The sequence below is a fragment of the Ogataea angusta genome, assembly GCF_019207475.1.
Source record: "Ogataea angusta isolate 61-244 chromosome Unknown 61-244_NODE_3_length_881311_cov_93.026150, whole genome shotgun sequence".
NCBI classification, from domain to species: domain Eukaryota; kingdom Fungi; phylum Ascomycota; class Pichiomycetes; order Pichiales; family Pichiaceae; genus Ogataea; species Ogataea angusta.
Genome location: NW_025065217.1, coordinates 511660 through 527266, shown reverse-complemented (window position 1 = coordinate 527266; position 15607 = coordinate 511660). Strand labels below are relative to the sequence as shown.

Sequence of the window (15607 nt, the reverse complement as noted above, 5' to 3'; positions counted from 1 at the left end):
GGGTCCGGGTAAAATAGCTTGATCTAAATTGTACATTCTGTTCTAATTCATCCAACGATAGGGTAGTTTTCATACATTATTTTAAAGTGGTTCAAATTCTGAGGTTTGCGTGTGGTTGATCAGCACGCAATAGACTATATGGCAAGAAATTCGGATACAGATCGGCTAGATGCCGATATAGAGCTTCAAAATCAGACATCAAGAAGAAACTCGTTCCAATTAGAGGAGTTGAACAACTTTGCCATTGACGATGATGACGCAGATCTTGTCTATCATCCAGATTCCCATAAGAGATTGAACAATCTCAGTGGTGACTTAGCGGGGAGGTCCTTTTACCATAGACTTCACCAGTTTCTGAGTCTACCTAAAACAAGAAGAAAAATATCAATTCTTGGTATAGTACTTTTCATTGTGTGGATTGTGCTCTTGGTGACTTTCGCACATAGTGGAGCTTTTCAAAATGGTAACAAGACGGTTTATCCTGGTCAGAACTCGACTTCGCCAAACTCTACCGACGAATCTGCGCTAAAAGACCCGCAAGAACGCGTACCGATGACACTACAAGATAGCAGGACTGGAGCCTTTTCAATCTTTTCCTATGATCTTGTATTCATCGACATCCCAGGCTTGAGCTATGAAGAAGATCAAGGATACTACCTGCATCGCTCAGGCTCGTATCATTTCCTCAAAAAAGCGTCTGATAGTGAATTCAATAAGAAGCTGTACGATCAACCGCAGGTTGAATACAATGGTCAGACGCATAGATTCTCCCTTATATCCTTGAACTCGAAGCTCAACAAAGCCCTGTTGGTGTCCGAGGTTGAGGCACAGTGGAGATATTCGAGCTATGGTGTTTATTGGATTCTCGATGTTGATTCGGGGGCCATCAAACCGGTGTTCGAAAAAGATAGTGACCTCCCGAGAGTCAGTTTCGCGGAGTTTTCTCCTCAAGGTAGGTATGTGACATTTGTGTTCGAAAACAACATCTATCTATTGGATCTCCAAACCAATGAACAAACTCAAATTACAAATGATGGCAATTTATCAATTTCAAATGGTAAACCCGACTGGGTATACGAGGAAGAGGTACTCTCGAGTGACCGTGCAATTTATTGGTGTCAAGATGAAAGCCATTTCTCATTTATCAGATTTGATGATACGGACGTTCCCGTCTATGACCTTGAGTATTTCAGGGACAATACGTATCCCGTGACGGAGAAGTTGAAGTATCCAAAACCAGGATACAACAATCCTGTTGTGTCTGTGCACGTGTATTCATTGAGCGGCAAGACTACGCAAGAAGTTACACACGATGATTCTCGTCTCGGTTCTGATTACGTGGTGTACCAGATGGCCTGGACTGACGGAGAACAACTTATAATTAAAGAAACTGACAGGACTAGCAGACTTGTTGATATCAGAGTTTATGATAGCGAGACAAAAAAATCCACAGTTGTGCGTTCATTTGATACGAAGGATTACGAGGGATGGTATAATAACAATGGAGACATCTATACCGTGCCAGGAGGGGGTTACATTGACACAGTTGTCTATGACTACCACGATCATCTGGCTTACTTTGAGCATGCCACAGACTCTGAGCCTAAAATAATAACTAAGGGCGATTGGGATGTTGTTGATGGTGTAGCCGGATACAACCCGACAAGCAAATTGCTCTATTTGATCGGTACAGCAGGAAATGCTCTCGAAAGGCACATTTTCACCGTTAAACTTGATGGCACGGACCTCAAAAACCTCACCAATACTGAGAATGTCAGCACTTATCAATTGTCTGTCTCAAGTGGAGGGAAATATGGTCTCGTGAAATACAAAGGACCTGCTATTCCAACAGATAAAATCATTCAAATGGAAAATTTCACAGAGGACAAAGAGGAGTACGTTCAATCGAAGAATTTAAACACTGCAAATATGGTCGAAGAAACTCTGAAGCGCTATCAGGTGCCGTCCAAGGAGTACAAGACTGTGACTCTTGAAGATGGTACCAAGATTGATGTTATAGAAGTGAGACCATTTGACTTCAATCCTAGAAACAAATATCCTCTGCTTGTGAGTGTTTACGGGGGCCCTGGGGCGCAAAAGCTATCGTCCGCGTTCAATTATGGCTTTGAGGAGGTACTCGTTTCAAGTCTGGAAATTATTGTTTGGTATATTGATCCTAGGGGAACTGGAGGCAGAGGATGGAAATACAAAGCATTCGCAAAAGACAAAATAGGCTATTGGGAACCGCGAGACATTGTCGAGACCACCCAGCGGCTTATTGAGACTACAGATTACATAGATATGGACTTAACCGCCATCTGGGGGTGGTCATATGGTGGCTTCACCACTCTGAAAACGCTCGAGTATGACTCTGGCACCACATTCAAATACGGGATGGCCGTTGCTCCTGTGACCAATTGGTTGCTTTACGATTCGATTTACACAGAGAGGTATATGGGCAGACCTGAAGACAATGGAAACTACCAAAGTATGTCCAAGATTAGTGATGTCGACAAGTTCAAGCAGGTCACTAGATTTATCATCATGCACGGTACCGCCGATGATAACGTGCATTACCAAAATACGCTACAACTTCTGGATGCGTTCGACAAAAAAGGAGTTGAGAACTATGATATGCATGTCTTTCCAGATTCGAACCACAATATCAATCATAATAACGCCAACATGGTTGTTTATGATAAACTCTACAAATGGTTGGAAGCAGCCTTTGACAAGAAATGGGTGAGCTTATGAACGTCTTTCCTCATTACTACATAAATCGCATAAATCGCAATGAATCCTGTCTCGTATCACTGAGGTTTTGAGTAGTTTAGAGAGCCGCATTTCTTGCAAACTCTGAGGTCCTTGTCCTTATCAAAAGCAAGGATTGCCTCTTTGACCTGCGTTCCGAGGTCAACACAATGGAATTGAGCCTCATGACAGATAGCCTTGCAGTTCGAGCAGTACCACCTCATTTTGTCAACCACGTCTTCGGGTCTATCTTGCTCCAGCACCAAACCAATGGTATTTGCAAATCTGACGGGGTTGTGAGGAGTGTTCGGAGGCAGTAAGAACGATTCACCTTCCTTGATGGGAATATCTTTGAATTCCCCATCATCCACTACCTTCAACAGCATGTCTCCTTTGTACATGTAAAACCACTCCGGAGTCTGATTGATATGGTAATCGGTTCTCTCGTTCGGTCCACCCACGATCATCACTGTGAAACCACCTCTGTGCAGGCAGTAGTTATTCACAGGTGGCTGAAGCAGGTGTTCGTTCTCAGCTATCCATTTGGTGATATTGATCGGTTGCGGCAACATTGTAAAATGAGTTACTTCGGTGATGTTGAAAAATGATCCGACCTGCACAGCCTTGAGGATTTTAAGGTCGATCGGCCTAATTCGACTTTCGGGGCTGATAATCAGTTTGATCAGTAAAGTAAGTATCAGACTCAGGACAAAAGCTGAGTCAGCGCGTAGGTGGTGTAGTTTGTATGAGTCAACACTGTCTAGGTGAAGATGGCATAGTAATCTTGCTTCTTTATTTTGTTACGATATCCAGGCATAGATGTACAAGAACGTTGGGCTTCCATTTTAACTGATTAGCTGTACAAAAACAATCGTATAGAAAATTCGCTCTTCATAATTTCTTGTTACTAAAATGGCTGTCAGTACATCTTCGACTGCTGGCATTATTGGTGGCAGGAACCCCTTGGAGTATTCCACGTCGCAGCCGTATACTCTGTTTATATTTCAGACGATATTCATTGTGATTCTAGCTCAAATAGTGTACCGCCCCTTATCTCTCATCAAACAGCCCAAAGTTATTGCGGAAGTGATAACTGGAATTCTGCTGGGACCAAGCGTGATGGGTCACATTCCGAATTTTACTTCCACTGTGTTCCCAACAAACTCTATTCCTGGTTTGACTTTGGTCGCCAATGTCGGTGTCTGTCTCTTGCTATTCATGGTAGGATGTGAAGTTGATGTTGTGTTCATCAAAAAGAATCTTAAGATCGCGGTTTCTGTTGGCTTGTTTAATATGGCTGTGCCCTTTGGCCTTGGATGTGCCATCGCAGTCGGTCTTTGGAACGAATACAGAGTCCATGATGATAGCTTGCAACCAATCAAATTCACCACCTTCATGGTTTTCATTGCCGTTGCAATGTGTATTACAGCATTTCCTGTACTTGCGCGTATTATTACTGAGCTTGGGCTGGTCAAAGACCGTGTGGGTGTTCTAGTGTTAGCTGCGGGAATTACAAATGACCTGGTTGGGTGGATACTTCTTGCTCTCAGCATCACATTGGCGAACTCCACGAAATCAGAAGTTACAGCCTACATTTGTCTGGTCACAATTGGCTGGTGTTTATTCGTGGTGTATCCAGTTCGCTATGCTTTGAGAAAAGTACTATTATACTTGGACGACATCTCAAATGGACCATCGCAATTGGGTACCACGATCATCCTTATGCTCATGTTTGCATCAGCTTTCTTTACAGATATAATTGGTGTCCATCCCATTTTTGGAGCATTCGTCGTGGGAACGATTGTACCTAGGGAAAACAACTATGTCATCATCCTTACAGAAAAGATCGAAGACCTTGTGAACATTGTTTTCGTCCCACTCTATTTTGCACTTGCCGGTCTTAGTGTCAACTTGGGCTTGCTCAACAAGGGAATTGACTGGGCTTATATCGTTTGCATTATTGTGGTAGCAATGTTGGGTAAGATTTTCGGAGGATTTGTGGCGGCTCGTTTCTTTGGACTCTTTAAAAGAGAAAGTCTCACTGTTGGTGTCTTGATGTCCTGTAAAGGAATTGTTGAGATTGTGGTTCTTAACACGGGTCTGAATGCAGGAATAATATCTCAGAAGACATTTTCGATGTTCATCGTTATGGCATTGGTGACGACGTTTGTTACCACACCATTGACTTTGTTGTGCTATCCCCAGTCATACAGGGATTCAGTTCAACGAAGACTTGCTGAACAGGAAGATAGGTCTGCTTCTTTGACAACAAAGGCATCAACTACTAATGAATACGAAGACATTGTTTTTAGAAGGCTGGTGTTGAATGCCAACAATGTTGAGAATATATCAACTGATTTGGTTTTCCTGGATCACCTGGCAATTCCAGAGCACATTCCTGTCCATGCTGTGAACGTTAAGTCCTTAAGTGAGCGGACAGCAGATTTGCTCTACGCTTCGATGCTGAAAGGAGAACAAACCGGTGATAATTTCCAGCTGAATGCAATTCTCAACATCCTCAAAATCTTTAGCGAATTGAGTTCACTACAGTTCACATCTGAAATTCTGTATAGTCTGCCGCAGGATCAGTTCAAAACTCTACTTTACGGCGTTTCGTATTTCAAACATGACCTACTCATACTGACAATGAACCTCAAGGAGTATCAAAGAAACAGGCCATTGGTCAGCGAAATGAGCAGACTGGATAACAAAGACATCTACAGGTGCTTTTTCGTTAACAATAATGAAGATGTGGCTCTCAAAAGTGATATATCAGGGTCCGTGATTGATACGAAATCCCAATTTTCAGCCGATACCATTTTGAACCCAAACTCTTTCGAGATTCGCTCGCTTACACTCACTATATCGAATTCCACTGTCTCGCAACAAGACCTGATAGCACTCAAACTATTCAGTGTATTTGTTCGGCACAAAGGAATAGATAGCTCGCGTATAATTATTCACAGAGACAATGTGATACTTGCTACCATACAAGAGGATGCTACTTTGGCGAAAAACTCTAAAATCACCATCATCGCTGGAGAGTTTGATCACGAGCCTAATGATGAATACGTCAGCAAGCCAGCAAACGATCTGTCAATCATCACGTATAAAGATGGATGTGAAGAGCTGATGGACCGTTTATTGTCCGAGAATAACAAGGTGTTGGTTGTGTACTAAAATAAAAAAGTATCCTGCGATTTTTTCGACCGATAATTACGATAATCTTGAAAATCGGACTAAATGGGGTATTTTTGTCAAAAACTGCCTCGAGGCACAATAACCACACAATGCAGTGCATAATTGAGGATCCGAGATTCGTTGACGGGCTATTTGTTTCTTGAAAAAGCTAGACTAACGCGGTACAGACCGAAAAGACCATCACTAAAACTTTTGACTATTAATCACATACACATTTTCGCCTGATGATCGAGGCCTTGCCCAGTGAAATCGTACTTCAGATCTGTCAAAACTTGCATCAGTCAGATTGTTTTCATTTGATGCTATGCAACAAGTTCTTGAGCCAATGCTGTCGTGAAAGATTATATCAATCTATCATAGTGGATGATGAAAGCCTCTATCTTGACGACCTTTTGGAGGATAGCTATTATCTTCGTGATATATGTGGTGTCAAAGTGTACTCGAGCAGAGTGAGAACCTCGTATGGCCTGAAACAGCTGATCAGAACGCTTACAGAAAGTGACTCGGTTTTGCTAATTCAGAGAATTGAAGTCAACCAAGATCTTGGTCTCCTCCGGCACTGTATATCCAGAATGACAAATCTAAAGTGTGCTCAGCTACCAGAGTCAGGCGTACTAAATGCTCCCTGTCTTCAATCACTAAGAACAAGAAAATTAGAAGGCTTCAACAATAATCTTTATGAACTGGAGCTGACCCAGAGCTGTAAGCTAAGTGTTTCTGACTTCAAGCATCTCAGAAAGTTTTCGGTGAATGGTATTGCGAGAACTAGCTTGAAGCAATATCGGGTACCATTATCATCGCTCTTCATCACCTATGGCCACAAACTTAAGTTGCAAGAACTTACGATAAAATCGGCACTGATTTATCCTCAAGAGTCAAAACTTCTACTCGAGGCAGTGGAGTTTTCGAGGGTGCAGGTGCTTCGCCTGATAGACTTGTTTGAATATCCCACATTGAGTTTGCCGGAAACGGACATCAAGTGGGAGGACTTGCGCATGTCAGATTTGCCGCAATGGATATCTCGATTGTCAGAAGGTAATCAGTTTCCCCAAACCGGTAAAGTACTATTAGAGGCATTGTCACCATATGTTAAAGGATTGAGGGTGTTGGAGTTGCAAGTATGCAACTTCTTGGCTGACCACGGTCCCCAGTTTATCTCATCTATCACAGATTTGAGGACTCTCAAAGTCAAAATTCCATGTCAACATTTCGTGGCTTCTGATATGGACACTCGAATTCGGGCGTATTTACAGAGTATTTCTTTGCATACAAATCTTCGTCATCTGGTCATTGAATCGCCGCCAATAGATTTACCGTTGCTCGAAAGATATTTGTCGCAAATGAGCAACTTGAAAGGTCTCAAGTTAAGTGTCAAATCTATTGATCAGGCCCGATTTGTCTCATTCATTCAAAGCTTCCCTGAATTGGAATTCTTAGATCTAGGTGTTGATCCTTTTCCTTCGTATGAGTTCCAGGAGAAGTATTTTGTTGAAGCTTTGAATCATGGTCCACTACAATATGCAAGATTTTCTACCTCCATCCATGACATAAAAAGGGGAAAGATCAAAGGCAAGCATATCGAGTGCTGGTTTGACGATAAGCTCATGACTGTGTAAGATGACCAAAATTAATGACTAGTTTGGTAACCATTGTTTTTGTAGACAGAAACAATTACGCTACCAAAATAATCACGGTAAAAAACTTGTGTATCGAAGAATGCTCAGATCTTTACATTCGAGATCGAACGTGCATTTAAGCAAACACCTCTTGCTTTACAGAAATTCGGTACTAAGTCAGATATATGGCACCAATGGTATGACAGCATCGTACCTTTCAAACTATACTCAAGCTGAACAATGCAAAATAATTTATCGAAATCTGATAAGGCTTTTGCCTTACCTAAAGCTTCCAGGCCATTTCAAGCGAGTATACACACTTTATATTCAAATGAGGTTCAGAGAGGATTATGAATATAAGCGCAAACTGTTAATCAATGTTTCTGATGAACTTACCACTGAACAGTTGAATATCAGATTTATAAACACAGTTAATTTTGTTTCTAATGCATGCTCAGAACCACGCACCGAAGAAAACATAGAGTTTCGCATTCTAAGGGGAATTCTGCAACACGAATCATCTAAGTATAATTTCAAAGGCGAGCTCGCTGAATTGTATTCAATACGAGCTTTCAGCGAGCTGAGATCGACTGCGAAAGCCACCGAAATAAATCCAAAACTACCTCCCAACTGGTTTTCATGGTTGGAGACATCGCGAGATTCTATGACTTCAAAGCAAGACTACAGCTCGCCAACGAAGAAAGATTTAATAGACGAAACTCTGTTTGCGGTCTTTCGCTATGAAAGAAACAAAGAGTTGCTCAATGAGTCAGCAAAGCTAGTATTATAGCATTTGTAATAATAATTGGAACTAAAATTGAAAAGAGCTCTATGTAATCCCATTTTTCTATCATTCAATACAGAATTGAAAGCGACTTTGTACCAGCGATCACCAACCCAAAGAGTTCTTCACATTCGTGGGGTTGGATATGGAAGGCATGTATCTGGTTGATCCCAGCTCCACATTGGAGTTGGAATTTCTTGTAAACATTCGTGTGAAAGATGCGCCCGAAGAAGAGTTCGTGAGGCGAACGGCACCTTCGCCTGAATAATCAGAATGGTATTGGTCAGCATCCGCTGGAGAGCCACTGGATAACATTAACGAGTGGAATTCACCAGGACCGTCAACATCCGCATGTTTCTCGGTTTCGTATTGTTCTTGAAGCTTCTTCTTTCTTCTTTTGTAAATGAATACCATGACTGCCGCATAAGCTGTAGCACCTGCAGCAGATCCGGCAACAATACCAGCTATTCTGCCACCTTGTACCTTTGTTGATCCAGAAGAATTTATGGTGGAAGAATCCATAGATCCTAAAGACTGAGAATCAGCTCCATCGCTATCTTCCCCACTTTGTGTACCCGAAGAATCTCCTCCAATAGTTGCAGATCCCATTGAAGTTGCATCCAACAGACCATTTATAGGAACTCGGCTGTCAATGTAGCTGGCAAGAGAATTCTGAATTGCATCTGGATTCGTGTAGAGCGTTGACGAAGTATTACTAATCTCGTTTTGTAAGTCAGTAATGTAATCTTGGTCAAAGTAAACTTCTGCAACAGTGATAATGTAGTCAACGTTCGCAGAAGAGTAAGGAACCAATTGTTTGACAAAAACAGCAGACTCGTTCACTTCCGGATTTGGGTATGTGAGCACCTTCGGCAGGTACTCGAAGATTTGATTGGAAGAGTAGGAGTTTTCACAAACAAATGGGTAATTTAGCTCTTGCTTGAATCCCACGGTGATCAACTTATAATCCGGTGACACTGCTGCAGTCTCAACTGGGGAGATGGCTTTTGGTAAGGCCGACTCTGCAATGGATGAGGTGCTAGATTGTGACGTTCCAGATGCAGTCGACGGATTTTGGTACACAATACTAGTTGGAAGCCAATTTGGTGCTGTAGTTGTAGGCACAGAGGAGGAAATCGCAAAAACAGTACTTTCAGGTTGTTGCGGTTGGTAGGTTGCAGGACCCGTGGTACCCAGACCAGGGCTGCTACCCGAATATTCGGTAAATGAGTGTTCAGTACTTTCAGGAGTTGTTCCAGACAAGCTCACTGAAAATGAGGTATTGGACTCAGACGTATTTGCAGGCACTTCTGTGGAGCTGGCAGAACCAAATTCATACGTCGATTGAGTGCTATAGGCCGTTGTAGGCCCAACTGATCCAGTCCCTTGGTCAGCTGTAGAGTCAGATGATGAGAGTGGTTGAGTTTCACTTGACGTCTGTGAGACCAGGGATGCTTGACTGTCAGTCGTAATGGCGGAGACAGGTTGGAAGGCCGATTGCGTCGAAGATAGCGATGACGTCATTACGGAAGAGCGATCAGCAACGGATCCACTATCAGTCAGCGAAGAAGTGAGACCTTGTTGAGCAGTTGTGCTAGATGATTCTTGGTTCGTAACCGAAGAACTGACACCGATAAAGGCTGGCGAGCTGGTAGATGATGATCCTTCAATTGTAGTTGCCGCGTTGCCAGTTGAACCGAGTGAACTCAAAGTACTTGATAAACTCCAAGTCGAAGAGGCAGCAACTATAGAACCTGATGGAGTAAAAGATGAATATAGAGTATCCCCAGTTGGAGTGACACTTGACAATGTCGTGGCAGCGTTCACAGGTGAACTGGTAGAGGATTCAGAAAAAATCTGTGAGGCAGAATTTATTAGACTGGCTCCCGGAATGTCAAGAGTTGACGATGAAGTTCCCAAAAATGTATTCTCTGTACTGGATGGCTCCAAGTATGATGATTCTGGCTCGGTGACTGATGAGCTCTCATTTGTGCTTGTATCTAGAAAAGAGGTGGTCGTGGCAGCATTTCCTGTAAAAGAGCTTGATGCCATACCGGTAGATAAGTTATTGCTCAGGTCCGTAGATTCAGCTGCGATAGTCTCGGCACTTGTGGGTGATAAGGTCCAGAAAGATGATCCTGCAGACACATTCCCTGGTGATGGTGTGGCACTTATCACACTTAGAGGGCTCGAGCTCTGAGTAGTGGTGATTTTTGCAAATCCTGAGTAACTTCCATAGACGCGTGATGTCGTTGATGTAGAATCCAAAATCGCAGAACTGAGAGATGTTCCAGATGGTAATGGGGAATCTGTTTCAAATTCATTGGAAGATGAGGACTCAAGTGATTGTGACACGGTTCCCGGCCCAATGGATTCGATAGTCGAGGAGGAAGGCTCCGGTGACTCGGTCAACAATTCTCCTCCCAGCGATTCGGATGACGGTGACGCAGAAGCTGAAGAGGTCTCATAGGCTATCGTAATCTCAGAGGAGGATTTAGAGTCGGGCTCTAAAGACGATGAAGATCCCAAATCATCTGAAGAGAAAGTCTCAGAATCATCTTGTGATGTTGCTACTCCGGTAGTCTCTGATGGTGGTGAGGCTTGTGTTTCTGAATATGAGGACTCGACACTCGTTGAAGAAGGCAGAGGCGAATCTGTCTCCGATATTGTCGACTCCGTGCCGCCAGCGGATGACGACGAGGAAGCCTCACTTGAAAAGGTTGCCGAATCTGTACTGCCAACGACTTTGACGGCCAAATCAGAGCTGCTAGATGGACTTGACGACCCTGTAGCAAAGTTTGATGAGGAGCTGAACGAAGAGCTTATATCAGAATCTGAAGATTCCGATAAAGAGGTGGAGCTAGTTGACTCTGCTATGACGCCCGATAGCGCTATGGTAGTCGAGCTCAAGCTCGTACCCTCTAAGCTACTAGCTTCGCTTGATGAGCTGTCTGCTGTTTCGCTTGAAGAGAGTCTGGGAGAGCTGGTTGAAGAAACCGATGAGGAAGCTGAAGCTGACGACTCGGATTGCTGTTGTGATGTTGATGCATAAAATGTAGCCTTCGCTTGTGTAGCACCAGTGTAGCTCACGCTCGATGACGCTGAAGACGTTGACGACGAACTTGAGTGAGATTCCGAAGAGCCTATACTTGAAATTTCGGATGATGAAGTTCCAAGGGTAGTCACGCTCTCGGTGCTTTCAGAGTTGCTTGTTGAAATCTCTGAGCTGGAAGTGGAAGAAAGCGTGGAATGAGACGTAGTCTCCTGCGAGCTGGAACTTTGAGTATATTCAGCTTGAGTCTCAAAGGAGGATGACGGAGTAGATTGCGAAGTAGCGGAAGATGATGAAGCCAGCTTTGTTTCTAGAAACTCACTAGAAGAGCTTGGAGAATCTGAGGTCGGTGAATACAGCCAATTTGAAGGATTCAATAAATCCTCCAAGCTCTCGGAGGGCGATGATGTTGACGATATGGATGATGCTGATGATGACGAGCTCTCAACCTCGGTTAGACTCGAGTTCGAATATAAACTATCTCGAGCTATCCCCTCATTATCGAAGTTTTCTCTTTTTATCACTTTCCTCATCTCCAGGCGAGGAAACATCGAGGGAAGGTATAGACCGTTCACCATGGTGGACACCAAACTGAGAAGGACAAAATTATTGAGTTTGACCATTGGTGGAGTTTAAAAGCGCGTTAAATTCTTTTCAAACGAGTGGAAGGGTATCAACTGTGTAGTAATATAATAGTGAATGACGAAACTGTAGCTGTTTTCTTGCTGTGAAATAGCTTGTGTTTGAAGCAGAGTGTATTTATTTGATGTTGGAGAAGTGTGCGCGATTACTATCCATACACGCAGATTCTGTGGATTCGAAAAGCTGTTTCTTTCAAAGAAACCACCTCAAATTGTAACGCAAGAAATCTCTAAACAAAACTTAAAAAGCATTTACAAGTTTGACCCCCTCTGAGAACTGTCCAGCGGATGGTCGTGGAAGACACAGCGTCCCTTTGTTGTCGTAAAATTTTCAAGCGTGCAAGTAAATTATTATCTTGAACCAAGAAAACGCCAAAAATAGCATTGGTTGCATGAATGCCGGATCTCGGAATTCAATAATATACTCCATAGTCTGTGTCTGTGCACAGGTACGGGATGTAAAGCAGTCTGCTGATGGTGAACCATAGGTTCTCCCTGTGAGCATGTACGCCTCAAAGTCCAGATTCTGCTTTGCTGATCTTATTGTTCCAGTAATTCCGGTTGGTACACGACACTGTTGTATCAGATCTAGAATTATGGCACGTCCGTATGGTGGTATCAAGATATGAAACACTAGTTGGAGGATCAGAGTTCGTGCTACTGGCAGTAAAACGTACTACTTACAGTATGAAAGGTGGATTTACTTAACTAGGTTCGCGTAAGTCATTGCGGCAATTATGAATTTAAAACTCCAGCCCTTTACACCATATGAATGACGCGTCTTGAACATTCCGAGTTGATATCCGTTCTTGGCACGATGAATTAATTAAATTTCAGTGCACAATAAAAAAACACAAGTTTCAATTAGGGCGCGACGAATTGGGTTCTGCAGTTCGACGAGAGTCTCGGTCGACGCGTCGAATTCTCTTGAATTAATTTATACGTGGTTTGCACTAATCATGTCAAAATACACCTCTTTAAAACCTCAACCGCCCGTTCCTGAGCCTTTTGATGATGACGATGTGTTCATCCAGCCGGATAGTGGCGCATCAGAAGTGCATGAAGCAGATTTAGGCTCTCCGGCAAACCCAGAACCAACGACTGCACCGTCAACAGCAAATACAACATTCACGAGTTCAAAGTCCAAGAAAACCTATTCTGGTGGAATATTCACCCTCAATTATTACCGGCAATTCTTTGATCTTGAGTCAGGAGATTTCTTCCGCAATTGCTACAAAAGCTTGAACCCTTTAGTGAGACTTCCCGAGGAGGAGTTTAGGGAAGTTGGGGACCTCTACGGATCAGTTTGGATCACGGCAACCTTGGTTTATCTTTTATTCTTTTGCAACTCATTTGCTGAACTGATAAGCGAATGGTTTTTACAAAATGACAAACTAGGCATCAACTATTTTAAAATGATCATCACTTCCATCAACTTGCTATATGGATACATTGCAATAATCCCAACGCTCCTGTATTTGGCTTTACGCTTCTATTTCAAAGTCGTCCTGCTAATTCCCTTGACCAAGCTCATCTCGATATACTCGTACTCTAATATCATGTGGATCCCAGCTGCGCTTTTAAGTATATTCCGTGGATTACTTATAAATCATCACGTTTTGGATAGTGTTCTTAAATGGACATGTATTGGGATAGGGGCCATTCTCAGTGGATGGAGCATCACAGTTAAAATATCTCAGTATTTTGGAACGATTTTCGGTCAGGAAGACAAAAAGTTCTCGATGCTGGCGCTTGGACTATTGATTTTGGCCCATGTGGGTTTCTCTCTAGGAGTGAAAATGTGTTTCTTTGGGGATTTATAGAGGACGACGCAGCCCGATTGGTTTGTTAAGATATATTGCTATACGTACGTAGGTTTTTACATCACTATACCAGTTTATTGTTTCCGAATGAGTTTCGACCCTCTTGCTCCTACTATAGCAAGATGATGTCGTGTACCAAACAGAAAACCTCGAGATCGAAAATTGTCGTTGAAGTGTTGAAAAATTAAAGCTCGACTGGTTTTCACTCTCCCTCAGAGACTTAGAGTACCAAGTGTTGCAAGTTTACCATCTTCTATTTAATAGAGTTAGTGGCCGGACTCAAATTTGACCTCTTTGTAAACTTTTGATATCCAAAGAATTGATAAGTGGAAAAATGTCTGACGAAGTGCCAGCGATCAAAGCTCCTAGAAACAAACGGTTCATCAAGAAGCCTGACGTTAAAGCAAGAAATGCCAAGCTTGCTGAGCTCAACAAGGAGTTGGACAAATACAACAAAGAGATTGCTGACTTGAACAAGCAGATCGAGATCACTGTGACTCCGAAAGATGTTTTGGAAGAGAGAAAGAGGTTGACATCTGAGCTCAACACGATCATCAAGCAGCAGAGTGAGATTAAGAACAAAAGAAACTTGCTGAACGAGCAGATCAGGGCTATTGATGGCCAAATGAAGAAAAAAATTGGTGATTTGCAGGCCCAAAACTCCAAGAACAGCTTCAAGAATGTCGAGGAAATTGACAGAAAAATCAACCAATTGGAAGATCTCATTGGTTCTGGTACTTTGAAGCTTGTTGATGAGAGAAGATACGTCAAGGAGATCACCTCTTTGAGAAAGCTGAAAAAGGATTTTGGTTCTATTGAGCAACTGCAGAAGTCCATTGATAATGACAAGCTCAAGATCCAAGAGCTGAAGAAAAAGCAATCTTCTGTTTCCAACAAGGAAATCCAAGCGAAGTTCGAAGAGGTTACCAAAAGCTTGGATTCATTGAGCTTGAAGAACAAGGGTGTTCAGGACAAGAGACAGTCATTGTTCGACAAGAGAAAAGCTCTGTACTCAATGAAAGATGGAATCTACGCCGAGATCAACAAGGTGAGATCGGAATTTGATGCCCAGCACAAGAAATTCGTTGCTGACATGGAGGCTGAGCGTAAAAGAAGAGAAGAAGAGGAGAGGATTTACAACTTGACCTTGAAAAAGCAAGATTTGCAAGCTGAAATTGAGCTTTTGAAGGAAACTTCAAGGAGACCTGCTTTTAGTCGCGAGATCACTTTGGTTGAGACTTTGCTTGGCCACTTCGATCCTACCTATGTTAGGACTGACAAGGAGCCACTGGAAGAATCAAAAGCTCCTTCAAACATTACTTCTACTGGTCGTAAGATTGAAATGCCTGCGGATGCTGTCATCATTAAGAAGGAACAGGAAAACTTTTTTGCCGGTAACAAGGCCAAGAAAGGAAAAAAGACACAGAAGAAACAATCTTCCAAGTTTGTCATCGAGCCTGATGTCATTGCTCAATTGTCGGAGCTGTCCATCGCGTTGCCTTCGAAATCTGACGAGATTCCAAATACGATTAGCAGCTTGAAGGCCAAGCTGGAGGAGTTTAACTCGAAGCAAGAGGAGCAGACTAAGGAGAACATTGCCAAGGCTGACAAAAAGGCAGCCAAGCTTGAAGCAGAGATTGCTAAGATTGATGCAGAGATCGAGGAGGAGGCAAAAACCAAGGTTGTGAAAGCAACTGAGGAGGCCGAATAAACCTCAGCGGTGAATAATTTGGCAATCT

The 15607-nt window shown here is 42.8% G+C and overlaps 8 protein-coding genes across 8 annotated transcripts; 6 read left to right on the top strand and 2 right to left on the bottom strand.

The window, feature by feature from the left end:
• Window positions 1–138: 138 nt before the first annotated feature.
• Window positions 139–2754, top strand: KL928_001760 (uncharacterized protein; the record flags this gene model as incomplete). Its single annotated transcript, XM_043202161.1, has 1 exon — window positions 139–2754. The coding sequence occupies one exon, from the start codon at window positions 139–141 to the stop codon at window positions 2752–2754; it is 2616 nt and encodes an 871-aa protein (XP_043061037.1).
• Window positions 2755–2810: 56 nt separating this feature from the next.
• On the bottom strand, window positions 2811–3323 carry KL928_001759 (uncharacterized protein; the record flags this gene model as incomplete). Its single annotated transcript, XM_043202159.1, has 1 exon — window positions 2811–3323. The coding sequence occupies one exon, from the start codon at window positions 3321–3323 to the stop codon at window positions 2811–2813; it is 513 nt and encodes a 170-aa protein (XP_043061036.1).
• Window positions 3324–3663: 340 nt separating this feature from the next.
• On the top strand, window positions 3664–5931 carry KL928_001758 (uncharacterized protein; the record flags this gene model as incomplete). Its single annotated transcript, XM_043202158.1, has 1 exon — window positions 3664–5931. The coding sequence occupies one exon, from the start codon at window positions 3664–3666 to the stop codon at window positions 5929–5931; it is 2268 nt and encodes a 755-aa protein (XP_043061035.1).
• A 245-nt stretch (window positions 5932–6176) lies between these two features.
• On the top strand, window positions 6177–7568 carry KL928_001757 (uncharacterized protein; the record flags this gene model as incomplete). Its single annotated transcript, XM_043202157.1, has 1 exon — window positions 6177–7568. The coding sequence occupies one exon, from the start codon at window positions 6177–6179 to the stop codon at window positions 7566–7568; it is 1392 nt and encodes a 463-aa protein (XP_043061034.1).
• Window positions 7569–7668: 100 nt separating this feature from the next.
• KL928_001756 (uncharacterized protein) lies at window positions 7669–8358 on the top strand (the record flags this gene model as incomplete). The annotated part of the gene is made up of 1 exon (XM_043202156.1): window positions 7669–8358. The coding sequence occupies one exon, from the start codon at window positions 7669–7671 to the stop codon at window positions 8356–8358; it is 690 nt and encodes a 229-aa protein (XP_043061033.1).
• Window positions 8359–8457: 99 nt separating this feature from the next.
• On the bottom strand, window positions 8458–12027 carry KL928_001755 (uncharacterized protein; the record flags this gene model as incomplete). Its single annotated transcript, XM_043202155.1, has 1 exon — window positions 8458–12027. One exon carries the CDS (start codon window positions 12025–12027, stop codon window positions 8458–8460), a length of 3570 nt encoding a protein of 1189 aa, XP_043061032.1.
• Window positions 12028–13004: 977 nt separating this feature from the next.
• On the top strand, window positions 13005–13868 carry KL928_001754 (uncharacterized protein; the record flags this gene model as incomplete). Its single annotated transcript, XM_043202154.1, has 1 exon — window positions 13005–13868. One exon carries the CDS (start codon window positions 13005–13007, stop codon window positions 13866–13868), a length of 864 nt encoding a protein of 287 aa, XP_043061031.1.
• Window positions 13869–14202: 334 nt separating this feature from the next.
• Window positions 14203–15579, top strand: KL928_001753 (uncharacterized protein; the record flags this gene model as incomplete). The annotated part of the gene is made up of 1 exon (XM_043202153.1): window positions 14203–15579. One exon carries the CDS (start codon window positions 14203–14205, stop codon window positions 15577–15579), a length of 1377 nt encoding a protein of 458 aa, XP_043061030.1.
• Window positions 15580–15607: the final 28 nt, after the last annotated feature.